This window comes from Acanthopagrus latus, chromosome 5, assembly GCF_904848185.1.
Source record: "Acanthopagrus latus isolate v.2019 chromosome 5, fAcaLat1.1, whole genome shotgun sequence".
Lineage (NCBI taxonomy): Eukaryota > Metazoa > Chordata > Actinopteri > Spariformes > Sparidae > Acanthopagrus > Acanthopagrus latus.
This window is the reverse complement of record NC_051043.1, coordinates 1,053,052-1,080,528: the sequence shown is the minus strand read 5'-3', so window position 1 is coordinate 1,080,528 and position 27,477 is coordinate 1,053,052. Positions and strand designations below refer to the sequence as shown.

At 40.9% G+C, this 27,477-nt stretch overlaps 1 protein-coding gene across 3 annotated transcripts; it reads left to right on the top strand.

Moving 5' to 3' along the window:
• Window positions 1–42: 42 nt before the first annotated feature.
• LOC119019409 (ankyrin repeat domain-containing protein 31-like) lies at window positions 43–27,477 on the top strand. Of its 3 annotated transcripts, none has more exons than XM_037097963.1 (11): window positions 43–171; window positions 15,519–15,680; window positions 15,792–15,934; window positions 16,683–16,857; window positions 17,694–17,833; window positions 18,063–18,159; window positions 20,247–20,343; window positions 23,213–23,693; window positions 23,968–24,108; window positions 26,160–26,226; window positions 26,516–27,477. In XM_037097963.1, the coding sequence occupies exons 2-11, from the start codon at window positions 15,554–15,556 to the stop codon at window positions 26,650–26,652; spliced, it is 1,605 nt and encodes a 534-aa protein (XP_036953858.1). In that variant the 5' UTR covers window positions 43–171; window positions 15,519–15,553; the 3' UTR covers window positions 26,653–27,477. The 3 variants fall into 3 exon arrangements, with proteins under 3 accessions (XP_036953858.1, XP_036953857.1, XP_036953856.1); XM_037097962.1 differs by lacking the exon at window positions 43–171 and adding an exon at window positions 8,561–8,575; XM_037097961.1 differs by lacking the exon at window positions 43–171 and adding an exon at window positions 14,707–14,758.

The window sequence follows — 27,477 nt, the reverse complement described above, 5'->3', positions numbered from 1 at the left end:
CTCCACACGGTGCCCCAGCCAATACTGTCGTAGCCATACAGCAGCACAAACAGGTAACTTCAGTTCCGCCTCGGAAACAAAATATTTTCGTGTGGTCATCCCGCCAAAGACACGGACACAGACACGGAAGGAGAGAGAGGTGTTCGGCTGCCACCAGACCTCCTGTTTAAGGTAATTCCCATCCAACCGCCCCCCCCGCCCAACACTCTATCCACAGTGTCTGTATACACGTAGTTTATATGAATGTAAGAGAAGTTTTGTAAGTTGCTGGCAGTCAGTGTTCAAGCTAATGGCTGATATCATTGGCAATTAAAGCAACATTTTGTATTTTACCTAAAAAAAACAGCATCAAAATCATAGGGTGAATGAGCCACTCCATCGCTCCTATGTCTTTTTTATGAATTAAACTCCCAGACAGTTATTTCAGTCAGTGCATCAACTAATGGCTGAAGATCTCATGGTCCCATCACAAAGCAAGACTGTTTACTATGTTCAGCATTGGCATTTAAAGCAACAGTTATTTGGGCCCAACAGGACCAGCCTCCATGCTGAATGAATCGGGAGAAAGCCATTTCTTCACTTTCATTGGCCACGGGGCAATAATTACATCATGTATAGAATCACTAGTTAAATCTGGTAAGAATGAGGTGAGTTTGCCCTTACATAAGCTTAAAATGATTTTTCATAAGCTATACTTGTACTGTTCGCAGCAATAAAAGCTGATTTATGGTTGAACGTAGGCTCTACTCAGAGTCGACGGCAATAAAACGCTCTTGCTTTATAACCTATGCCAGTAGTAGTGATGTGTTGGTCACGAACAAATCGGTTTGAAGGCAAACGCGAACGAACTGACCTGATTCCCCATTTCACTTCTCTCTTGTTTGTACGTTCGTTTTCACAGTCCAGTCGTCATGTTTTTCATGTTTAATTATCAGAGTGGTGAGGCGGACTGAGAGCCAGCCAATCGTATGCTGAGTCTAGGACACTGTCGTTGAATTTGAGAAACAGGAAAGCTAGCAACCATTTCCGTGAAAAAGACTGTTTCATTCCGTTAGTAACTCATCGTTCTCATTTGTTCACTGATTCCTCTCCTGACGTTCTTGTTCAGTCAGTCACTCGTTCTTGGCTTGCAGGCTTTAGCTGTTAACTGTTATGTTGTCTGAAACAGGGATTCCCAAAGTGTGATTTACATTGCACCGTATCAGAGTTTAGAACTGGGTTCTTAGCGGGGGGCTTTCAATTTGAAAGTAGCGACCATTCCTAGCTTGCAAGACAACAACAAGCTAACACAACCAAACAGCCACTGAGATCCAGGAGACGCTGCATCTCCTGGATCTCAGTGGCGGCCCAGTTGCTCATCTTAATGTCCGCGGATGAAATGATGGACTGACTGCTGCGATCAGCTGTTTCCTGGTTTTAAAACTCCTCGGTTATGGATCGCACAACAGTGCAGGTCATCTACACGTCTGCCCATCTCACCCACGGGCCGGCACATTTCCGCCTCGGTTTTAGATAGCAGTCCAGGCGGAACTAAGTGTACCCCCCGAGACGGCAAATTGGGGGTCTGTTTTGGTCCGCTGCCCTCTGTCTAAAACCGCCTACTGAGCCACCAAAAGGACAGACAAATAGGCGGCTTGGTGCTTTGTCTAAAAACGGCTAGTGTTGTATTTTAAGTGGGATTTTTCCTTAGGCTACAATAAAAAAACATGAACAATAAACATTTCCTTTGTTATCCTTTTTATTTTAAATAAAAAAATACAATTTATTAGTTTTCGATAGAAATGTAGAAGAAGACTGCTGTTGTCTTCTTCTACACACTGTAGACTATGATATATGTGCTCCAACTTGTTTCATTCATTCTTTCAAAGATGCTTAACTGGCTGAAATCAGGGAAACTGTCAAGTGGGACGTCTCATGACAAAGTTGTCAGTCATGAAGGAGGAAAGGGACCAAGAGAGAGTGGGATTTGGAGGCAACAGAGATGGAGAGAATAGGAACGGATCCAAGAGAAGAAAATGAGCAGGCGTCAGTAAATGATGCGCCGGAGGAAACCGAAGAGGAGGGAAGGAGATGGGAAAAAAGAGGTGAAGAGAGTGAACACCAGATGGGGAAAAAAAAGAGGAAATATGATGAAAATTATCTGGGTCTGGGCTTCACTTGGATCGGCGATCCAGATTTCCCAAAGCCTCAGTGCGTGGTGTGCAGTGAGGTTCTAGCAAACAGCTGTCTGAAGCCTTCTTATCTCCGTCAGCACCTGCACACGAAACATGGCAATACAACTCAAAAGCCCCTTACATTTTTTAAAACAAAGTTGGAGGAGTTGCAGAAAAGCCAAAAACAAATGCAGTTTCATTCATGCGTTGGGTCTACGAAAGACGCATTACGGGCTTCATATCTGCTCAGTTACAGAGTAGGGAGGGGCTGCCACACATAATTGCCGAAGACGTGTGTTTGCCAGCGGCCAAAGAGATGGTGGAGTGTATGATTGGAGAGAAAGAGGCAAAAAGTTGGACATGATTCCTGTGTCCAATAACACTGTGTCGCGCTGCATTGATGCCATGTCTGAAGACACCCTGGCTACATTAATCAGCCGTGTGAAGAAAAGTGAGCTTTACTCTCTGCAAGTAGAGAAGTCTACAGATGTTGCAAATCTGGCCAATCTTCTTGTGTATGTCCATTGCCTGTTTGAAGGAACGGTACAAGAAGATTTTTTGTTCTGTCGGCCCCTTGCTACCAGAACAACAGGAGAGGAAATCCTCAATTTAATTGACGTTTTTATGAGGACCAATGGGATCGACTGGGAATGCTGTGTTGGAATTTGCACTGACGGGGCAAAATCAATGACGGGGAAACACACAGGGTTTATAGCTCATATTAGGAGAGTCTGTCCATCCATCAGCTGGTTACACTGCAGTGTTCACAGAGAGGCCCTCACAGCCAAAAACATGCCAGCTGATCTACTTGCAGTGCTGAACGACGCAGTCAAACTGGTGAACTTCATCAAAGCTCGCCCGCTAAATTCAAGAATATTCGCACTGTTGTGTAATGAGATGGGCCGCGAACACAAATCACTGCTGCTGCACACAGAGGTGCGAGGCAATGATAAAGAAGCTATGGTTCTTGGTGAGTTGTGTGAGTGGGAACACACACCTGTGTTTCCCTACCCATCAGGAGTTCTTGGGGGAAAATGACGTGGACCTGGGTGAGCATGTGAAAAGTCTCATAATTGAACACCTCAACCAACTCGCCGAGCAGCTACGGAAACACTTCCCACCTATGGAAACATCTCGTGCTTGCATTTGCAATCCATTTGAAGTGTCCCTGCCCATCCCACAGCTGTCATTTCACGAGCAGCAGCAGCTGATTGAGCTGTCATCTGATGGAGCCCTGCAGTTGCAGTTCAAATGAAAGCCACTTGTGGATTTTTGGACCGAGGCACTGACATCATATACAATCCTGGCAAAGCAAGCCTTGAGAGTTTTGATGCCCTTCGCCACAACTTCTGCGAGGCTGGTTTCTTTGCTATGGCAGCAGATAAAACTAAACATCGGCAAAGACTGGATGCTGTTGAGAAGGATTTGAGGCTTAAACTGTCTTCCATTGTGCCAAATTTCGGAGAGCTTTGTGCCAGGATGCAAGCCCACCCGTCAAATTAATATGGGTAAGTATTTGTCGGTATTGATATTATTGCTACAAATGTAGTCCTACTGGGAATACTCACATCCTCCTCACCGTCTCCCACCCCCCTCCCTCTCTCTCTCTCCCTCCCTGCAGGCTGAGCGACTTTTGCGCTGCGCTTGAAAAGTTCCAGCTGGATCCTCTTTTAATTTAGGCCTATTTTATGTTTCTGAGCCTATGCTCTTTGTTACTTACATGGTGGATCGTGTGTAATTTTATTGTCACACTTGAAAAGTTTCAGATTCATAGTCGTTTTTATTTATTTTATCTGTTTCTGAGCCCATGCTCTTTAATGTTGTGGATCGTTTGTTACTTCATTGCAATTTAATTCAATGTACTGTCGTTCTAATTTCCATAGCCGTTGTGTTATGATGATGTGATGTTAGCTCCACGGTCATTTGATATTGCTGCAATTTTTCTTTTACGGAGCTGAAAATATAACATTTATGTCTCTCATCCTCTTAAAAGTGGAAGCTTGTGCATAACTTTGTTGCATTATTGCAGTGATGTTGTTATCGTCATGCGTGTTCTGGTTATTTGTGCATGATTAAACATGAGTCTTTATATGGCGATGAAACAAAGCTTTGTTGCGTTTTTTTTGTTTGTTGTTGGGTTTTTTTTTGGGGGGGTGCATCAACCCGGCTGGGACGTAGAAGGGGGTGCACCGCAAAAAATGTTTTGGAACCGCTGGTCTAAAAGTACACATATTTATGAAGTTGAACGTATGCATTTGTCTTGAACGACAGTGTTATGTTGACCATTAGCACGATTGTTTGAGAACGAGGGGCTGAGTACTGTGCATTACATGCTAAACGACATTATACCAGAAGCCAACACGAAAGAATGAACGAACGACATGAATGCTTCTTCCTGCCAAACTGACCGACGGGAACTGAATCTCAACATTAAACGATGAAATCCACCTCTAGCAAGTAGTCTATACCGAAGTGAGAGTTTAAATGTGTGTGCTTGTGTGGCTGGGGTGTCTGTAGCCGTTTTTATACTGGGCAGTAAGCCACTAATTGACCTACCTTTTTTGCCGCTAGGTCTGCGGATTTAGACAGAAGGCTGTAAATTGGGAGTCTGTTTTGGTCTGCCAATATGATGCCTTGGAGGGTACACTTATACCTCTTCCATTGCTATCTAAACCTGAGCTGATGTGCCGGCAATTGCGTTAGATGGGCGGAGGTGTCGATGACGTGCACTGTTGTCACAGCCGGGGAGTTTTAAAACCAAGAAACAGCTGATCACAGCAGTCAGTCCATCACCTCATCCGCAGACATTAAGATAAGCAACTGGAAAGCTGCTGAGATCCAGGAGATGTTAGCGTCTCCTCGGTCTCTGTAGCTGTTTGGTTGTGTCCCCGTGTTGTTGTAGCAGCAAGTTGCTAAGGGTTGCTACTTTCAAATTAAAAGCCCCCCCACTAAGAACCCAGTTCTAAACTCCAATGGAGTGCAATGTAAAGCTCTTATTTTGAAGACAAATTCGTTGTCACCGTTCACAGCCCAACGTCATGCTTCATGTCATATCTCATGTTTATGACTACAACCAGTGGCACCCAAGTGGCAGGTATAGTAGAAGTATAGTACAAGCCTGCCGGGGGAGAAGCCAGGAAAAAAAAAAATGCTTCCAAGCGGTCCAGTTACGGTCTTTGCAGTCCGCAACACTGTAACATTTCTGGAGAGGTGCAATAATTAGACCTGGGCACAGCCATGGAGGCCAAGATCCATTAATTACCAGCAGCATGCATCCTAAATGTTTCACTACTGCCACCTTTTGAAGTGATCTTACCTCGTCCACTTCCTCCTCACTCCGATATGCTCTTTAATACAGCTCTGTTTAACCCTGATCTTTTCATTCCTTCCACCATGTCCTTCCTCTCTACTACATAGTTCCTGCACTTAACAAGCATATGGCCTACAGTTTCTGTTAGCTGACAGTGATCACAGAAATCGGATGCTTCCCTATAATGTGACGTGTACTATTCAGATTACTGTGTCCTTTTCTTAATTTAGTCATTTGTTTCCTCCCCTACTTGTCACTACACCAACTCTGTTTTGAATGGACTATAAAGGTATTCTTCTTATCTCCTGATCCCAGTACTGTTGCCACTTTTTATTGATTTTCCTTTGCAGAATGCCCTTTCCACACCTTGTTTGGCTGACCTGTCCACTCTTTCTTCACCTATAATTCCTATATGAGCAAGAACCCAGTTTAATATGTTCTTAGCGCCTTGTCTCCTGATTCTTGTATGTATTGACATTATTTTCTAAAGTAAATCCTGCCGATCACCTGATATACCTGACCTGAGACTGAATCACTACAAAGTAGGACTTTCAGGTTTGTTTATTCCAAACCATTCTAGAGCCATAAATATGGTGTACAGCTCAACAGTATACACTTGTCATTTGATGACTGGGACCTACAACTGCAGAACCATTTTTATTAATTGGGACCCAAATTATTTTATGAGCTTGATACGCTTATGAGACGGTTCAACACCCACACTTTTTCTGCAGTTTTTCCGTGGTTTTGCACAAATGGCTCACTACAGTTGCTCAGTTTCTCTGGCCACTCTGTGTCTGGTCTTGCTACGGCTGCCTGCTTTCCCCCTCCCTCTCCTGTTGCTGCTTCAAACATGACACCGGCTTTGGGTCTGACTTGCTGATGATTGGCTGTTCTGCCTTAAGTCCTGCCTCTCTTTCAGTGCTAGATTTATTGTTCAACTCGTGTTGTTGAGGTTGGAACTAGCTAGGTTCATAGACACCGGCAAAGATGCCTCAGTGAGCGGGTAGGCCTGCGGCTGCGATACGTCGCCGGCAGCTCTGCCCCATGCACTGATAAGAGTCAATGGAGTGAACTTTATAAAGCTCCTTCTACAAAGTGCTATACGTTAATGTCTCATTTACACATTCACACTTGTACGGATACATTCAGGAAACAGATGGGAAACAAACACAACGTCTATGTTCTCTGAAGATTATAAATGTTAGCTACTCCTAATATGTTCAGTACACAGATCTGCACTAAACCAGTTATTATGTTTTTATGTGTTTACAGCTGCTAATGTATGTAACACTGTTACTGTGATGATACATGACAGTTAAATATTGAATCTGTGTATAATAATTAAATCCTGACATGTAACTGTGATTTTTGATAATTTAAGCACAAATAATAATCATGACAAAAAATTTACAAAGTCTGCCAATCAAGATAAGAAGCTGCAACTGGCAGTGAGCAGCTCTTTTCTGTTAGCAGCGAAGTGATAAACTCCATGACAGAACATTATAAAATATGATAACGTATATAACAACATTTAATGGTATAATAAAAGTAAAGTTGCAGTAGGCTTCTATCATAAATATACACCATATATAGTTTATCATCGTCATTATTATTATTATTATTATTATTATTATTATTATTATTATTATTATTATTATTATTATTATTATTATTTTTACTATTCTTCTGAATATTCTTGACTTTGAATGGGAGCAGCTGTACCACTGCAATTTCTCATTGTGGATCAATAAAGTATTTCTGTTTCTGATTCATATATTATGCAGTCAGTTGTCCATATTTAAAATTAAACTAAATAAACCAAGACAGATGTCCCATTTACATGTTAGGGTGTGGTTATTATAGACACAGATTCAATATTTAAGTGTTATTTATCATCACAGTAACAGCGTTACATACCCCCCCACCCCCATTTTAAAAAAAAAAAACAAAACACCACCACCACATCCATCTCCCGTACTTTTGAAAAGCTTGCTACACCCCTGCTGTAGATCTACCCTGGCTCTGAGCGCATCGGAATTGCTACAACGCTAACCTATGGGGACAATCGTTTTAAGCACTTTTTGAAAATCATTCCAAGACCTATCGAACGCAAGTTGGTTCCTAAACAAGACACCACAGTGCGTGTGTGCAAAAGCCGTATAAAGTTTATATTTCTGCAGGCAGCCACTCACCTCTGTTTATTTGCTTAGATCCCACTATAGCCACAGAAGCTGAGTCTCGCTTTCATTTCTCCCCAGCTCTACATCTTTTTGGCAGAGGTTGACCATCTTTGTCCTCATCAAGCCAAACACACAGCTTTGTGGATTTTTTTGATTCTCCTTTTGTCTATCTATGCTGATCCACCTAAATAAACAGTTGAGCCACAGAATAAACCACCACCCACCAAGGTTATCGCCACCTACAAACATCTCATTATATTATATGTGTTTATAACCCCACTTAAAAGATGAGAGAGGCCTGTAATTTTCATCATAGGTATGAGAGACAGAATGGGAGGAAAGAATCCAGGAAATCACATTGTTGGATTTTTAATGAATTAATTGGTAAATTCCTTGGTAAAATAAGTATTTGGTCACCTACAAACAAGCAAGATTTCTGGCTCTCACAGACTTGTAACTTCTTCTTTAAGAGGCTCCTCTGTCCTCCACTCCATCCATCCATTCCATTCTATTTTCTTCTGCTTATCCAGGGCCGAGTCGCGGGGGCAGCTGCCTGAGCAGGAACACCCAGACTTCCCTTACCCCAGACACTTCCCCTAGCTCCTCCGGGAGGATCCCAAGGCGTTCCCAGGCCAGCCGAGTGACATAGTCACTCCAGCGTGTCCTGGATCTACCTCGGGGTCTCCTCCCGGTGGGGCATGCCAGGAACACCTCCCAAGGAAGGCGTCCAGGGGGCATCCAATATAGATGTCCGAGCCACCTCAGCTGGCTGTGGAGGAGCAGTGGCTCTGCTCCGAGCTCCTCCCGGGTGACAGAGCTCCTCACCATCTCTAAGGGAGCACCCCGCCACCCTGTGGAGGAAACTCATTTTGGCCGCTTGTATCCGGGATCTTATTCTTTCAGTCATGACCCAAAGTTCATGACCATAGGTGAGGGCAGGAACGTAGATTGACCGGTAAATTAAGAGCTTCGCCTTTCGGCTCAGTTCTCTCTTCACCACAACAGACCGATACAATGAATCAAATGAATCCACCTCTGAGTCCCCAGCCCCTGCTTCCTCTATGGAAGGCATGTCAGTGGGATTGAGGAGATCCTCAAAGTATTCCTTCTACCACCCGACGATATCCCCAGCTCCCCACCTCCACCGTAAACAGTGTTGGTGGAGGGCTGCTTCCCCCTCCTGAGGCGCCAGATGGTTTGCCAGAATTTCCTCGAAGCTGACCAGTGGTCCTCCTCCATGGCCTCACCGAACTTTTCCCAGACCCAAGTTTTTGCTTCCGTGGGTTCCGCCAGACATTCCCAGCAGACCATCACAATATGTTTGGGTCTGCCAAGTCTGTCCAGCTTCCTCCCCTGCCAGCGGATCCAACTCACCACCAGGTGGTGATCAGTTGACAGCTCAGCCCCTCTCTTCACCTGAGTGTCCAAGACATACGGCTGGAGATCAGATAACACGACCACAAAGTCGATCATTGACTTCCGGCCTAGGGTGTCCTGGTGCCACGTGCACTAATGGACACCCTTATGCTTGAACATTCCTCCACCCGTTATCTGTATTAATGGCACCCGTTTGAACTCGTTATCAGTATAAAAGACACCTGTCCACAACCTCAAACAGTCACACTCCAAACTCCACTATGGCTAAGACCAAAGAGCTGTAAAAGGACACCAGAAACAAAATTGTAGACCTGCACCAGGCTGGGAAGACTGAATCTGCAATAGGTAAGCAGCTTGGTGTAAAGAAATCAACCGTGGGAGCAATTATTAGAAAATGGAAGACATACAAGACCACTGATAATCTCCCTTGATCTGGGGCTCCACTCAAGATCTCACCCTGTGGGGTCAAAATGATAACAAGAACGGTGAGCAAAAATCCCAGAACCACGCGGGGGGACCTAGTGAATGACCTGCAGAGAGCTGGGACCAAAGTAACAAAGGCTACCATCAGTAACCAGGGCTCTCCCCAGACAAGGGAACAGTGGCGCAGCACCACTGTACTAATTTTCAATGTTAGCTGCTTTGTTAGCCGCTTGGTATTATTTCCCGACCAGCTTAAATTTCGTCCCTGGAGGAAATCATCTCCCCTGTGCTTCGCGACCACGGTCCGGGAGCTGAACAAGAATGGTGTAACACCATGCTGTCATTTGGCTGGCTGTAGCTAATAGCTACTGGCTTTAGTTAGAGGAGGCTGACTCGCAGTACTTTAACAAGTGTGTGTTTTTTTGCGCTTGGCAAGCTGACCAGACCTGACATGGGGGCATGGCAGCATCGAATATCCCATTTTTAAATTTTAAGTTCGAGATTGTGACTTAATTTCAGTCAATTTCGATTAAAATCAAAATCATGACACCCTTAGTATTAGTGATTAATATTTCAGCCACAGAAACTAACATTATATTTTGAATTCAGTACAGTCACTACTTTTATTGGTCGCACCACATAGTTAAGAATTAATCTGTTAGCTTTCCACCAGGCTGACAGGGCTGTCGATATTACTGAAGAGGTTGAGTTTTTTCAGTTGAATCTGGTAGGAAAATTAGATCTGAGATTGAGATATTTTTGCATTGGAAATTTTCTAGATCTATCCATGAGTTGTTGTGTTTGTGTTGTTGAGTCCATTTGACTTTGTATTGTAACTGATTTGCTGAAAAAAAATAATAAAATAAGGAAATTTGGTACTTCTAGTCTGCCTTAATTTTTTCTTTCTTCTGGCATTTTTATTGTTCCAATAGAAGTGGCTGGTTAAGGAGTCGAGAGATTTGAACCATTTGTCTGTTGGGGTGGTGAGAAGCATAGAGAAGAGATAATTCATTTGGGGTAGGGTTTTCATTTTAACTGTAGCAATCCATCCTTTTAGTGAGAGAGGGAGAATTGTCCATTGTTTGAAATCGTCTTGTATCTATTTTAGAAGCAGGGTATAATTGAGGTCGAAAAAGTATGTCAGCCTGGGAGAAATGTCAGTGCCCAAATTTTTTATACCAGTGTGAAAGGGAAGGAGTGGGTTTTGGGTTGCAGAATCCCAGGCATCCTCAGAAAGAGGGAGTATTCTAATTTGTTCCAATTAATTGTATAATTTAAGGTCAAAAAGAAGTTGTTAATTAGATTTTTTTTCTTGGAATGATTTGATTTTGTTGTGGCCGTATTCATGTGTGGAGGTAGATTAAGTTGCTCTATGAAATAATGACGAGTGAATGTGTCAAAAATGTTTATAGAATTCTGCTGGAAATCCATCCGTTCCCGGTGATTTATTATTTGGCATTTGATTTAGGGCTTTAGTGATTTCTTCCTGGGTGATTGGTCCATCTAAGTTATCTGGCATTTCATTTGATTGTGTCTGTAAGTTTAATTTGTGTAAGAAGGAGTCTATTTCTGATTAAGTAGGTTCATGGTGGGAGGAGTATGAGTCACTGTAAAAAGTTTTAAAGGTTTTGCTTATTTCATGCGTTTCCCCTAAGTTGATAACTGTGGTAATTATTGTTTTTTGTATTCCCTGTTTTGTTGGTATATTGAAAGGTGTTGTATTTGAGTTGTTGGATTAAGATATCGTCAAGTTGGGTTTTGAGGCTGCCAAGTTCATTTTTCATATGTTCTGTGGGATCATTGGATCAGAGGTTGGTAAGTTGTTCAGTCCTTTGTTCTATACTATTTTCACGATTTTATTGCTGTTTTTGTTGTAAGGTGAGTATGATATGATTTTTTGCCTGTTTCCCAGACTAATGATAGGGATATCTCTGGAGAGTCGTTCATCAGCTGAAAGGATGCCCACTCTTCAGTTATTAAGTTATTAAAATCCGTAATGATGTATTAAAACACCATCTCATTGGGGGTTTGATAAGTGACTGGATGTTTATACTGAGAAAGACAGGGGTGTGGCTACTAATGGTGATGGGATTTATTTGGTTTTCGTGGATAGTGAGTTGCTGATCAGAAGGTCAATTTGAGAGGAGCAGTGGTGAAGAGGGGAGGACAAAGAACATTCACGTGATGAAGGGTTTATCATTCTCCAACTTTCACAGAGTCCATAGTCTTTCATGTATTGTTTGATTATTTTGGTAGAGTGCCAGTGTCTTGTATTGCCAGGGGTGCTTGAGTGGTCAATTGTGGGGTCTATAATGGTATTAAAGTCTCCTGCAATTATTTTGTTTGTTGAGTCATTTAAGACAGGAAAAAAGGAGTGAAAAATGATGGCTCGTCATTATTGGGTGCATATAGTTATGTGTGTGTGTATGTATGCGTGTATGTGATTTGGAGAGGCAGGGATATCAATTATCCATTTTAGTGAGTGTTTCAGTCCGTTCAGAAGACAGCAACTGGGGGTATTTTGAGATTGTCGTGAAATCCTCAATAAGTGTTTCGGGTTTGTCCGCTGTTGTTTTTGCTTTTACTTATGCTGGTGAGAATACTGACCTCAATGTCCGTGGTGCTCAGATCATCTGTGTCAGTGGATGAGTCAGTTTTCTTGAGTCAGGGTTGTTGGTGCTGTCTTGTGGGGTGCCGGTGTCTGGGTCCATGTTTGTATCTCTGTGAAAATATTGGTCAATGAAATCTTCCAGTTCTGTTATTTCTTCCCCTTTGGAGTTGGTTTAATCTGCATTTATGGAAACAGTTGGTTTTCTGGAGTTTAGAAAAGTTTGTTGTCACTTTGTTGTCAGTTATGGGGCATTGCCATGTTGGATCTCCCCTCTGGTCTCTGGTCTCTGGTCTCGCGATCACAGCATCATCCCTCCTCTCACACTCTGAGCCCCTTACCTTTTTTTAAATAAAACCTTTTTAATTATTAAACATGGGGTTGGATAGTTTGTAAAACTGTCAAGCCCAGGTTAGATTTTGAAAGTATACAGCCTGTAAACCCCGCCCCCTGCACTCAGGCTTTTTGACGTGGCTTAACACTTCTATTCCACAAGGAGATGCCGGGGTCTGCGACCTGCAAACCACTGTTCAACGAACAATACAGAGCACACAATGACAGTGTAGGTGACTGCGTTGATGCTGTGTTGACACAACTGTCAGGTAATCGTCCAAAAGTACATGTTGACACTGAGGAATTTGGAGATCATGAAGACCACTAAATTATCTCACATAGACTTTTCTCCCCCCTTCCATCTGGCAGTAGGTACCTTAGCATACAGTCTGTCAATACCAGGCTACAAAACAGCTTCTTCCCCCAGGCCATTTAACTCCTCAGTACTCAGGGACTGATCTGATGACCTCTGTTGCCCTGTTGTATGCTGTCCTGCATCGCTGTTTTGTATTTGTCTGATGCACCTCATGTAAATAACAATAATAATCATACAGTTACTTTACAAGTATTTCTGCACTACACTAGCAGTTAATTGTTGCATTTGGTATTGTTGTTGTTGTCTGTTTGCACTGAATCTTCTTCAGCGTGAAACGTTATTTCATTGCACTGTGTATATGGCTGGAATGACAATAAACCCCCTCTTGAATCTTGAATGTTGTCGGTCTTATATCTTTGTTGTGAATGTCTAGGTACAGCTGATGGGTGGAACAGTCTGAGGCATTTGGTCACGCAGAGTGGGTCGAAAGCAGTGTGGAGATCGGGTTAACTTGTGACACTTGTTATCAAGTAAAAATTTTGTTTATTCCATCATTTGATGTCTGAGTGTCCTTTTAAATATCTTACATCCTCTCTGAGAGCATTTATATTATAGGATCCGTAACAGAGTTGTACCAGTGTTAATCACCAGGGCCGTTGCCATTTCGAGCCTTATGCGGTTCACACCCTGCTGGTCCACGGGGGTGTCTATTTTTCCCCCTGCAGGATATGCTATGCAAGCTGAAAGGTGACTGCTCAGTATCAGAATATTGACTAATCCTGATGATGGATTGGCAAAGACATAGTCAGATTATTACCTTGCATACAAACACACCACGTGATTTAATGATGAGCAGGCCCATCATCCAATGGTGGGACAATGCTACACAGACAAGACACTGATCACAGCTCATTATTTCTAACCTCAGCCCATTTAAATGTTCACCAATTACATGTCTGACTGGTGTTAAAAAAAACTTTGCAAGAACAAACTCATGGTAGCTAAGTTAAACAGTTGTCACACAAAGAATGATGTAATATGTTGTGTTGCAGCCACAATATCATCCAAGGGCAAGGACATTTCACTCAGCTTGCGACATTCCCTGCATTGGCCTACTTGCAAGGGCCACAATAGTGACTGACGTTAAACTTAGCTGACAGAGAAAAACATTTGAACAACAATGAGCACTTAAAACAATATTTTACCTCCATCTCCAACTCCTTTCCTGGGGCCAGATGCCGCAGTGTTTTAGAAAACGCCGTGTATGGCCCAGCCTTGGACCGTAGGGTCTCTCCTCGGCCACTTGCCAATATCCCTTACTGCAAGGATGAAGATCAATGACCGTTATTTGTGAAACGCATGATTCATGGTTTACTTACAATGTTCTGTATCCTTTGCAGGTCTTGGGGCAGGCTTGTGTTCCAGTGTGTGTGTGTGTGTGTGTGTGTGTGTAGTTGTCTGTGATGGACCAGCCAGAGAGGAACCCAACCTTTCTTATTTTGCCAGGGACCCTCTCTTCTGGCTGGACATAATGTATGAGCTGGTCAATGTTAATCTTAATTTTCTTTTTTTCTCCTCTGGGACACCAGGTCTGCACTTTTCCCTTCAAGTTTCATAATTTTAACTTGACAGAATTTTTCCCCTTTCCGTTGTTCCTGCTTTCTTTTTGGAGAACAAGCTCTCCAACTCTAAAATTGTCGTGATTGTTGTGATGGGCTGGTACTTACGACAGCAACATAAGGAGCTAACGTTAGCTACGTTGACTACTCAATGCTGAGTGATAATACATTTCCCCAACAAAAGCAAACCAGCTCCTTACCTGTCCCCTGTGATGTTGACTTTGTCGTTTTACTTCTTGTGCTGTCTAACTTTTTTGGTAGCCTTGTCGAGTTCAGTCTCTCTTTTCTTTCTTTGTTTAGCAGTGTAAGCTGCTGTAGGTACCACTGGTGATGACCATTGTTGTAAACGGTTGCCATAGCTCCAGTGTTTTTATTAAACTCGGTAATGCACAAGGAGTGATGGGCAGAGTAAGCACAGGGTGGGCATGGTGGTCAGGTAAGGACAGATTGATTGACAGGTAGTCTGTCCATACAAAACTGATGGACCAGTAAAATTGATCGGATGAAGTAATTAAAGCCCTGTCACTGCCAGGGACCATGGATTTTTTTTCGTTTTTTTCTCTCTCATTTATGTTATGATTGCTGGATGTTAAGATATTATATACTAATGTGATAAAAAATACTTTTGAAAAGAAATTACCTACCCCAGCTTTAAAAAATGGTAATTAATTACTGGAATTGGTTAAAGGAAACTGTCCACACCAGAAAAATGACATACACTGTCATCCCACCAGTAGCAGTGTCTTTGAGAAAACACTCATGTGGGTCTATTAAGAGAGTAATGACAAATCACCTTAGTCATGGGCATGGCTGGAAGGAATGGAGATACATCAGCATCAGATAATGATTCTTTAAGCATGCTGTGTGATCTTATTGTCTGCTAAAGCAGAGGGGCAGCTGAGGACATAGTAATTCTGCTAATAAGCTGGCAACAAAAAGCAGAAAAAAGGAAATGGAGATAATTCAAGCCAAACCTGAGTCAGGGATATCCAACTGTACCCACTGTGCAGCAGGCTGTTGTAATCAAACATCTTAATAAGGAAAGGGTTAGAAATTCAGTAAACTTAATGTCAAGGCAACAGATTCTTGCCACCATGACACAACATGTTTGTGTATTTGTACTTTTACCTTTAATTTATCATGCTTTATCTGGTTTTACTTAATAGTAATCTTAATTTTATTAATCTCCAAAACAGCAAATGTCTTGCAACCTGTGAAAATCCCTACAAAGATGAATCTTCACAAGAAGGATGGAAAGGGAGAGACTCTTCTGCACAAAGCATGCAAAAGAAAAGATCTGGTACGAATCAAGGCTTTGATTCAAGCTGGGATCAGCGTCAACATTGTGGATAATGCAGGTTTGTCGCAACTTAGACAGCTGTTTATTTACACGTGTTTGCCTCTATATTCTTATATATTTTACTTACATGAAAAAATAAATAACTGTCAACACAAAATCCACTTGTCAGGCTGGACTGCTCTCCATGAGGCTTCTGCTGTGGGTAATGAGGCAGTGGTTGAAGAGCTGTTGCTGGCCGGTGCTAATGTTAATGCTAGAAGCTTTGATGGTGTCACACCCCTACATGATGCTGCAGCCTCTGGACACTATCAGGTGATGGAGAAACACTGAGACCTTTGAGATGTTGTTTGAAGGCTTTACCTAACACTCTTGATGTTTCCAGAGAGAGCCATGTCCTGGCATCAATGTCAGCCTTTGTTCCACAGGTAATCCAGCGGTATGTCTCAGTGAGTGTGTCCTTGGTCTTTTTGAAAACTGGATTGTGACTCTGAGGGTATACAAAGACATTCATTTGGTATCAACTTTAAACAGGCAAGATATGCCATGTCAGAACTGGACAGACATCATCACCAGAGTTCAGACAAATGCAGGGAACATACCAACATACTTTTGAGTAGCATTGTAGTTTATGGCTTGATTCCTTTTGTCTTTTTCTTTTTTCTTTTTTGTAGGTCATGTAATGTTGTTTTAAATTGGTATTTTCTTATATATTTATTTATATTATAAATAATGCATCTTTAGAATTGCTATAAACTTTAAGAAATTATATTATATAATATTGTGATATCTATAACAATATTATGAATATGAACAAAATGCTATAGAAGAGTGTTTCTCAGTGTTGTTTATGGTCTTGATTTTTTAAAAATCTGTTTATCCATTTATTTAGTTATGGAAATATTTGGGTCTTTTGATATATGGTGCAATACCAAAATTTTGGTAATCTGCTCTCCATGTTCACTGTGTTGTTTTTTGTCAGATGAAGATTGGTGAAGACAGGTCTACATTGAGATTGATGTTTCTACCTCCTCACATGATGAAATGCATGTGTGTTGTGTAGGTAGTGAAGCTTCTTCTCCAGTATGGGTCGAACGCCACTGACAGGAATGTCAGTGGCCTCAGTGCACTAGACATGGCGGAGGAGGAGAATATCAAAGAGCTGCTCCTAACTTTCCAAGCATCGTCTGTTATGCATGAGCGGCCTTGTGAGGCACCTGCACAGTACAGTCAAGCAGGTGAGCACCTTTCACATTCCATACTAGACTTAAGTCTTTTTTTATTTTCTCAGTCGAGCTAATCTGATTTTAGCCAAAAGTGATATCGAAAGATTTGTGTCATAGCAACACAGCAAATGCATTTGGTCATAAGGTTTTACTCCACTGAAATGTTTAAAGTAACCAACACTCCCCTCTTGTAGTCTGGAACAGAGGCTCTGAACCACTTGTAGTTTACTTAGTCTTTGAGTTGTAGTCAGCTGGTTTCAAAACAGGTAACATGGATTCCACAGTAATGTTATCTATGCTTCAAACAATAGATGAAGAATATGCTTTGGTAATCGCAGTGCTTTTTCATCCTTAAAGAGTGACTTAACCCCAGGGTTTTGCAAAGGTGTCTCTGCCTTTGAAATTGCCTCAATATGGGCATGATTGGGAGGGGGTGCTAAGGCAGCTACAGCAGCCCCTCATCAACACACATACAAGCAAAGTAAATTCAAACACACACTGACATACTATATTCGCCAATCTAATCACAAGGTTGTAGGTTATCTCACAATTGGTGCAGCAACAAAACACCTTTGTGACATAAATCTTGTATGAAGCTTCTCACTTCTGGAGTCTCCTGTCAACCAAGACCACAGCAATCCAAATCCGACCAGGTTCTGTCATGAGCACAGACCGACTGTGCAGAGAAAGATCTACCGACTGTACCTTACGGAATAGGACTATTGGCAACATTACAAGGCATATATTCAAAATGCATCCAAATCTTTGTGTAAATTGAATTGGACTTATATATTGTATTGATTTTGAGGGTGGATCGCAGCTAAGGTCTGAGCACAGGACTCTTTCAGGTGAAACACCCTCAGGCGCTCACTGCCAGAGCAGCTTCGGTCCCAGCCACAATGACACGGCAGAAGAATCAAGTGACAGAGATGGAGGCAGACAGCCTGGTGACATTCAGCTGAGGAAGACAGACCTCACCACTGATTGTGTGAGAGCTCTTTACACTTCCAAAACCTTCAAACTCAAGCACATTAGTGTCAGCTGAGGCTGGATTAAATGTATCTAGACAAAAATGGTATTTTTAACCATTTATGGCACAACTCCAGTTATCTAATGTCATCCCTCCTTTTAGGAGACATGCAGCTTGTAGTTATCAAAGGCTTCACTGCTTTTACAGCTGTGATGCACATAACTTTTCACTATTTTTTTTATTATAGCTGAATCAGTCAGAGGTCATAACAGCAGTTTTGGAGGATGTGGGAAGGAACCAAATGGAAATGTCAACTTGGCCTTTTGCAGATCCAGAGGATGCAGGTAAAGCAGCTGCAAACAACCCAACCTGATGAACCAGTTAGTTTTAATAGCTTAATATCACAAATCACAAATTTGCCTTAAGGGGCTTTACAACACCGTCTCCCAAAATAGACAGACAGTCTGGTGTGGTGTGTTGGTGTGTGTTGTATAGATGTTGAAATTACAGAATGGACGATCAGGATGGCAAAACCTCAAGTAGATTGTAAACATATGGTAATATTATGGATCTGGGAAGATGTCGAGCAAATTCCAGGTGGTGGCATACTCTCCTGAGCCTCTCATCCAGTTGCTGCTTCATCATTTATTTGTATGATGTTTGAAGTACATGCAAGGGTTCATCTTATGCCAACTCACCCAGACTTCAGAACTTTTCCAGTTTCATTCTGAGCCGAAAAACACACTTTTTGACATATTTTGACTGGATGTTTTCCAAAGCATTAAGAAGCTATATTCATGAATACAAGCGGAAATATTAATTATATAATATTTAAGATTTCTGCATTGATATATCTAAAAACAACCAGATCTTTGTTAGATGTTTTGCTGAGTTGTGTGCATTATCCCAAATGTTTCTAACCCAGAGAAATCAACAAGTTTACTCTTGTGAACAGTGTGCCACCTTCTGGAGATTAAGGAAGGAAGATGGAAAATTAGAGTCATTAGAGCTTTCTTTTAGTTACTTCTTTTATTCATCACAACGGGGATGCAGCAACAGTAACAGTAGCAGCAGGTTGATAACCTCAAAGAAAATAAACAATCAGGCAGTAAGTACAAAATAAGTACAAAATCAATTGTTATTAATACCTGAACATGAATGAATTATTAAATTAAATTAAGTTTAAGGATTAACTAATCAAATGCATTAATACACTCAATTATTAAATGATTTAAATCACTTCAATACTATCTTACAAAATCAATAGGTTTTAAGCAGTTTTAAATTATTAAACCCACTCATTTTAAATCATGATTTATGCTTAAATGTCTCTAAATCAGAAGGTCTATGAGTTCCATCACTGAAAGGGAACAAAAGATAAATCCTGAGATGTGTCAGACCTCAAACCATCAGTACCAGTATATTAATATTAAACGCGATCATTTAAGCCATGTGCATTTAAATAATAAATAAACACAAACATTGTAATCTCTCATTTACTAACTTAAAGTTACTTGATTTGTTAATGTGATTGAATTAAAGTTTTCTAACACTGGTATCTCTGAGGTTTCCATGCTGTGATGTCTGTGTGACAAAGAAGTGACACACCTGTTTCTGAGCCTACTTATCACCTCAGCCCTACCTCCCCGGCCTCAGGCCTCCTGACCTGCAGTTAGGAGTCTGACCTGATCCTGACGTCACCCCCTGGTGGGGAAGACATAAATTGCTGCAAAATAAATTCAAACCATTACATAAACACAAATTCAGAATTTCGGAGACTCCAGTTCTCTCAGTTCTTTTTGCCTTCTTCTCTCCTGTTCCGTTACATCCATGAAGTAAATTACATTTTCCCTTTTACCCCTGTCATTAAATGACTCAGGAGCAGAGCAGAATGTGCTGTGACTCTATGTGTTTATTCCTCCAGAAGGTCTGCCTTTGCACCTGAGTCTCGCAAAATGTACATATTTTTTATTAGATATTTGAAAATGAAAGAAATTCAGTTTGGGCAAAAATTATTTTTTTACTGTAAAGCTTTTGCAACAGCTATTTACACAAAAACATCTAGCAAATGTATCCTTTTCAACCAAATCCAGTGAAAAATAAGCAATTTGGGAGGTTAAGAAACTACATACAGTGAATCGCAAAAATTCTAGTAGCTGTGAGGGACAAACCTCAAATAGTCCTTACTAGAGTAGTATGTAGAACAGCTTTGGTGTTTTGGTCCAGTTAATTTATGACAAGAACTAGGAGGTCCCAGCTGAGTTGGTATGGAATAATCCCAAAACAGTTGTACACAATAATTAGTCAGTAGGATCTTAGCATATACACTGAGTTAATATGCCGACTGTTTTTTTGTTTGTTTGTTTGTTTTTATAAGAACCAGTCGGTTACTGCATTTGCGTCATTCACTGTAGCTGTGTTTTTTCTTTAGGCCAATATCATGCTGCTCTATCACAAATCCACTACGTGCTGATTGAGGTGCTCACCAGGCAGCGTTTGGAGAACGATAATCTTCGCCACAAATACCGGTCAGTGCAGTAACTTCAGGCATTCTTGATTCAAGTGTAGCTTTTTGGGCCCACAGTAAAACATTTTTGTGTACCAAAATGCTGTCATTATTAAAACAGGGCAAAACTCTGCTGAGAGTTAGCTTCTTCCTTATACAGTATATGGATTCAGTAAATAATGGGTGTGACATATTTACAAAAATGTATTTGCAACAAGTGCATATGTGGTTATAATGATGCCCGCATTAACACAAAGCTGTCTTAACAACTGTTGTACTCTGATCATTTAATCACATTTTCTTGAATGAGCAAATGGCTTGGTGTTAATCAGACTGCGCCAGTCTGATTCTCAGACAGACAAAGGCTTATTTATTTATGGTAGTTAAATCAATCAATCAATCAATCAAAATGTATTTATAGAACATTTGAAAACAACAACCGCTGTACAATGAAACTGAAATTTCTAAGACACTAAAAACCAGGATCAGCTGGTTGGCGGACCTGAGTGACCTTGATGGGATGTATGGTCATAAAATGCTGGAGCGAGCCCATTTGGTGATTTGTAGGCAAACATTTAAATCTTAAAATAAATCATAAAACATACAGGGAGCCAGTGAAGGGAGGCCAATATGGGTGAGATGTGGTTTTGCTTGCGTATTGCAGTTAAAAGTCAAGCTGCAGCATTTTGCACCAACTGTAATCGAGAGAGGGAAGCCTGGCTAGCACCAACATGAAGGGAATTAGAGTAGTCAAGCCAGGAAGAGACAAAATCATGTATAACCCTTTCCAAGACATGAAATAATAAAAATGGCTTGACCTTAGATACAAGTCTCAGCTGGAAAAAGACAGATTTTATCATTTGAGTTTATCTGTTTTTCCAACTTAAAATCACTGTCCATTATCACACCCAGATTTTTCTCAGCAGGTCTTATATATGGTTCCAGAAAACACAGGTGCATATTAAGGGCATCACGTGCACCACTAGGTCATAAAATCAGGAAATCAGTTTTACTCTCATTAAAGTTTAGAAAATTTAAGGCCATCCCAGCTTTGATGTCTTTAAGACAATCAAACAATAGCTTCCCCTTCAAAGTCAGGTATATTTAAGTGTCATCTGCATATAAGTGAAACAAGATGCCATATTTTCCGAAGATGGGCCTTAGATGAAGAAGGTAGAGGGAAACAATAATTGGTCTGGCAATAGATCCCCCAGGGGCTTCACAAGGGAGAGATGCTGAAGAACAGACAGAGTCTCCAAAGTTAAAGAAAAGCGTCTGTCAGACAGACAGTGCATTGACCTGATATGCAAAGAAGACTAGAAGAGAAAACCTTTGTGCATCAGGGAGGTAGGGAAAACATGGTAAGCTGCAACTGGGTCCAGTAGAGAAAAAGACTGCAAGCCAAAATGTAACCTGAACTTGTTCCAAATGCTGAGTGTTAATTTAACAATTTTGTTTCTAGAGTAGGGAGAGAAAGAAATTGAAATGTGCTTGAGCTGACAAAGAGGAATGACTATAGGAAGTGGTTTCCAGAACCAACCATGCGGGAGATAAGGGGGAGTCTTGAAAATTGGCCCAGTGTTGTAGTACTGTGGGACTCCAATAATAAAATCAGCTTTTTTTGTGCAAAGCTTCCCAAAGTTTGTGGTCTTTATAGTAACCCAGAGGAAAATATTACTGCTCAAAGCTTGCTCCTTTATGGCTATGGAGCCTTAAAGGAGCTCAATGAGAGTTCTCATTTCAGTCTCGTTGTAGTCTTTTTTGGTCTCAAACATTTCTCATTTGTTTCTCTTAAAATTCCTTAGGAGCAATAGGTGAGACTTGAGACTTTACCACTTAAACCTTGGTCCTTTCCAGCACTGGGGAGACATTCTGAAACTTCACTGAGAGCTTGATGAGATCTCCTTTGAAACTCACAGGAAGCCCAAGTTGAGATTTTCTGCACCTGTTTCTCAGAAACATAGGTCTCACATAGATCTCATAGTTGTCCAGGAGAAATGAATAAAACACTACTGAAATCTCTTTTCCAATTTTCGTTTCCTCTGGGAAGGTTCCACTGAGCTTAGGTGTTTTTCTGTTCCAGATGAACGCTGACACCAAGCTAGACATTTTACACATTGACGATATTGACAGTAAGCTAATACTCCCACATAACAGAGGGTCATTAATCTTTTTTAGTATTAAAGAAATGGAAACCTGGGTGAGCGAATGAACAGTTATTCACTGTACATGTCCTTAAGAGCTGGGGTTAATTTAAGAAAAAAATCTGAATTAGAATTCCTTTATTCGCATAAATGGGAACATTTCATTGTCACAGCACCCAATAATCGTAATAAAAAAAGATCCAGATGTGTAAACCAGATATTAGTTTGGAAAATGAAATATGCTATAAAATTCAACTGGATAGCCATCTGGATCCATGCTCTTTTGAAGTAATAGGCTCATCCAGTCTTGCAGCCACATCAGAATCAACTTTAGGAATGTCAGGACAGTCAAAAAAAAACAAAAAAAACAGTCAGAGGCATCAGGATCATAAGACTGCTCAGAGAGGAGTAGAATTGTTTAAATTGTTCATTAATAGTTTTGGGTCTGTGGATTCGTGTCTTAACTGGTGGGCTAATACCTTACTTGCTTTGTCACCATGTTCATAGTGCATATATCTATCTATTTGAATATATATTCTTCACTATAGGCGAGAAATTACATCAAATTCAACTTGTAACAAAAAAACTAAACTACATACCTACTATTTCCCACACCTCTGCAAAGAGTCCCCTTGAATTTAAAACATATTTAAATCTGCTAGATTCCTTTTTTTGATAGGATCCATATCAAAAAGTCACCTCCTTTGCAAAGGCAGTAACTGCAGTATTGTTTGATTCTCTGTGCAGGGGTGTTACTGACTACCTTCAGCAACGTTTGTTGAAAAGTCAGCTCGTCTCCCTGGCAGCACGTCAGAGGACCTTGGTGGAAATCCTCCAGAAGCAAATGCATTTGGTAGAGATGTATACTGCCAAGAAGGCCCAACTTTCCACACAGCCTTCCAACCATCCAAGCAGTACAGCAGTGACACATCAGCAAGATCCCTTCTTCTCTCCAGCTTCCACAACAGCCTCTGCTAATGCTTCTCAAATGCATAGCTTTTATCAAGACAGTCAAAGAAAGGAAAGCAATAGAAAAAACTCTGATGTGCTGAATAAGGAAGCCGGCAGCTTTCTGAGCTGCGCCCTACGACCAGGGAATTCTTCACAATGCACCAGCTTTCAGATGAAAGGAAGAAATGCACGAGCTGAAGACAGCAGCAGACATCTCTCTCAGGACAAAAGGGCTGGAGTTATGCCATCTGGTAGAACTTTGCAGATACCGTTGAAGGTCAGGCAAAACTCACAAAACCTATTTAATCCTTGTCTAACAGCTTGTTCTTTTTAGAGTTATCATCAAATAAAATAAAATACATTTGATGTCTGATATAATACTGGTATTATTAACACTTCCCAGGGATACAGTCAAGACCTGGCAACACAGAGAATTATTAAACTTTTGCCATCCTTGAAATGTTATAGTGTAGTGCTACTGTAGTACAGCAGCACTGGCAGTATAGATTATTAGTTGCCAGTACTACAAACCTGTTTGTCTTGTTCTGCAGGGTCAGAGGCACCTCACTCATGTGCTGGGTGATGGCTCAATAAAGGACAGTAAAGGGAAGTCCCACCTGACTCAAGAACATTGGCCAAAGCGTATTGCTGGTAACAATATCCCTGTCAGCTCAGCATATGCCTGGGACAAGGTTAGACACCAGTCTGTCTTAATCACTTTCACACCACTCAAAACATAAGAATGGCTTCAGAAACATGAAATAGTCAAACAAGCCTGTGTTCAGTTGCAAGACTCATGAATGTGCCAGATACCAGAGAGCAACATGATATCAAACATCTGTGTGTGTTCAGCTCTCTTGTAACTTCTAACCAAATTTCTTTAGTTTGTATTTTGCATCCCTGTATGTACATTCAGACATCTGCCTTGTTTACTGATTCACCATTTCATCTGTTTCACATGTTTTGTTAAGTAACTGCTTGTGAAAACCCAACATTTACTGAATTTGCTGCTTCATTGTAAACCTTTTATGTAGCTAACTATTGGTGAAAATGTTTTAGGAAACTAAATATGTGCACCATGTCTTGGCATCTGATAGGCCTCAAACAAACCATTGTATTATTCTGACTGACAGTAATTTCACCACCACATCCTGAAACCATCTCTACAACATTTGTCCATACAACACTTCAGGTTCAACAAGATACAGTGTCTTGACAGCTACAGTATATGTGTATTCCCTCTGTGCCAGTTAGCTCCATTGTTGTTCAAAAACTATTAAAAACACAACAATGAGCCACACTGTTGCACTGTGACATGTTCCTTCATTACCATAAGCACACACAGTGTAGATTGTTTTGACTCAATCCCACATACATGGACCAGATGCTGTAAATAGTCCCCAGTAAATATACTATTTCCTCCTGTTGAGTAAAATTTGGGGGGGGAGTAACCAGCTGAATCTTTTTTAAGAATGAAAGTTTATTAAGAAGCTTTTTTAAGTAATTTTGAACCCCAAAGGAAAAGAACAAGATTGGGTTTGGACAAGTTAAATATCATTATTTGTTTTCTGCCTCTGCTGCTCAATTTGCTGCAAACTGGAACAAGAAAGATGAAACTTGGCCCAATATCTTGAAATTATGTGCAAACATGGTACGAGAAATATCATCCTAATCGACCTCATACTGACGCTATAATGAACTTTGAAAAAAAAAACCCAGAAAACTTGTCCACTGACTGTGAGTACAATTATCATAAATAATAGGTTTAGCTTGCACAATAATTGGTACCATTTATGCCAACAGAAAACAAAAAACTGAGGGGTAGAATTTTGTAAATAGTGACCACAGTCAGAAATGTCATATTGTTTCATGCATGTGGCTTTGGCCTGCCCCATATTGAGTCATAAATGTAGTTGTCTTAGATCTATATATTTGTGATTGCCCCCTAGTGGTCTGCCAGTAGGTTTGGTAAAATATCAAATAACAATTCAAATTGTGTGTTACTCAAGCTGTACCTTTGAGCAACTCCAAAGACTTGTAGTGTGTAGATAGATGCGTTGTTTTAATATATAATCAACTCATGTAAATTCAACCATTGAGCTCCCATCAGGTAGCGTCTGAGCTCCTATCAAAGCAGTAAAATCATAATGCTGTTGGGGTCACTAATACATTATGAGGTTGGCCAAGGGTCCTTAAAAAGTCTTATAGAGTCTTAAATACTTTTGATCACTTTACCACAAAAATGTCTCCAGTCTGACAGGCTGAAGAACAAGAATAGTTAATAGTGAATACTTGTAGCGTATAGTGTATCCTCATCATCTGCTGGGAGTCATGTTACAAATACATGGACAAATGTAGAAAGTTGTTTCAGCATAGTGCTGCTGGTCTTCCACCCTATCATCAGTGAGCTCCCACAGACTGTTTCCAACTGTCTTTTCTGTTGATGTGGAGCAAGGTTCACCTCTCTCTGTTTCCTGCCTTCTAGTAAGGGTCTGTGGAGTCAGGGCAATTAACAGGCATTAGGCTGTAAATTATTGAGTGTTCATCTTCCACCGGATTGAGAGAAGTGTAGTGCTAGTGTTCTGTTGTACCAGCATAATGCTGAAAGACATTTGATAGGCCCTCAGGCTTCACAGATGCCACCATATCTTTGCTACTCTCATTAATAAGTAATTTCTTTTAGACAGGCATGTCAGTGGTGTTAACAGATATTTCTAATGAAGTCCTCCCATTTTTTCCCCAGGTGACACATCATGAGGACTATGTTGAACACTGCAAGGCTGGCTCTTTTCAGGAGGCACTGCCCACAGGTCTGTAGTTCTGTCAGCTGACATGCCGAGCCCCAGCCCAGCTCGACACACATCATGCCTTTGATATTTACTTCTGAGCGACTCAAGCAAATCAAGTGTGCAGGCAGGCAGACACGGATGTGTCCTTTTGTCTCTGCCAGTAATTAATCACCTGTCTCACACATCTCCCACCTGGGGTTTCTCTGACCACTGTTGTAAACCGCCTCTTCTAAATGGATTGTACATGTGTATTTGAAAAGGGAGCTCAGATGGTTTTGAATGTATTTGAATGCCTTTTCTGTTTCTGCAGAGCCAACCACCTTGGACCGCATCATGAACGTCAAAATAATCCATTTGGTTGAAGATGAGGAACTAATGCCAATAGCTATGCTGGACTACTACTGGGAGAAGCTCGAGTGTGAAGACTGGGAGAATACATTTTCATAATTATCTCTCCTGGTCAGAAGATATGCGAAACAAGGTTTTTCATAAAAGCATGAAACTTGGTACACTTGCACAGTTTGGGACCCTGAACATTTTCAGAAATTATACTATATACTACATCAGTCATTGTTCAGATTAACAGTTAATGGTGAATTCAGATACGTTGTGATACGACAGAAAACCTTTTACTTCTTCACAGAAGTATGAAACTAGGTACAGTTGTGATAGTACAGTGTTAGTACAGTTTGAGGCCCTGAACATTTTCACATATGGAGCCATTGCGATATTGTCATGTGTCAGCCCTGTTGGCCATTTTATTTCACACCATAACTGAATTGTTAATTTTGCATCATATCTCCTCAACCAAATACGACAACACATACAAAGACAACTTCTGTTCAGGGCCCCAACCTGTCCAAGTTTACCAAGATTCATGCTTTTATGAAAGATGTAAAATGGTTCACCTCAGATTTGGCATCTATCCCCATAGTTTGTTCATAACCTCTTGTCATGATAATTTAACTTGGTGAGCTTTAATTATTTAACTAATTTGTATGATCATTTTACTAAACTCATTGTGATTGCAGTAAATAAAGGTCACAATGTGAGTTCCACTGGGTAAAAGGGATAAAAAGAGACTCTGTTGTATGGGGTTCACTCAGTTCAATATCCCACAGTATGTTCAGTTACTTGTATAGTATTTTTATTAAAATACACTTTGACTTGTTAGTGGCATTTAAGCAAAATAATAAATACACAGTTAAAGCATGTTTAAATGTGTGGTTAAAAGTTATGTAACACATATTTTATTAAAATTCTTTGAAAAGA

What these genes read in the sequence shown, in the direction of transcription:
- LOC119019409 (XM_037097961.1), top strand. Translation starts at nt 14,722, where the DNA reads ATGGGCAGAGTAAGCACAGGGTGGGCATGGTGGTCAG. An exon ending in CAACATTGTGGATAATGCAG is followed by an intron (nt 15,681 to 15,791) that starts GTTTGTCGCAAC and finishes TCCACTTGTCAG; the next exon opens with GCTGGACTGCTCTCCATGAG. An exon ending in TGCAGATCCAGAGGATGCAG is followed by an intron (nt 18,160 to 20,246) that starts GTAAAGCAGCTG and finishes TTTTTTCTTTAG; the next exon opens with GCCAATATCATGCTGCTCTA.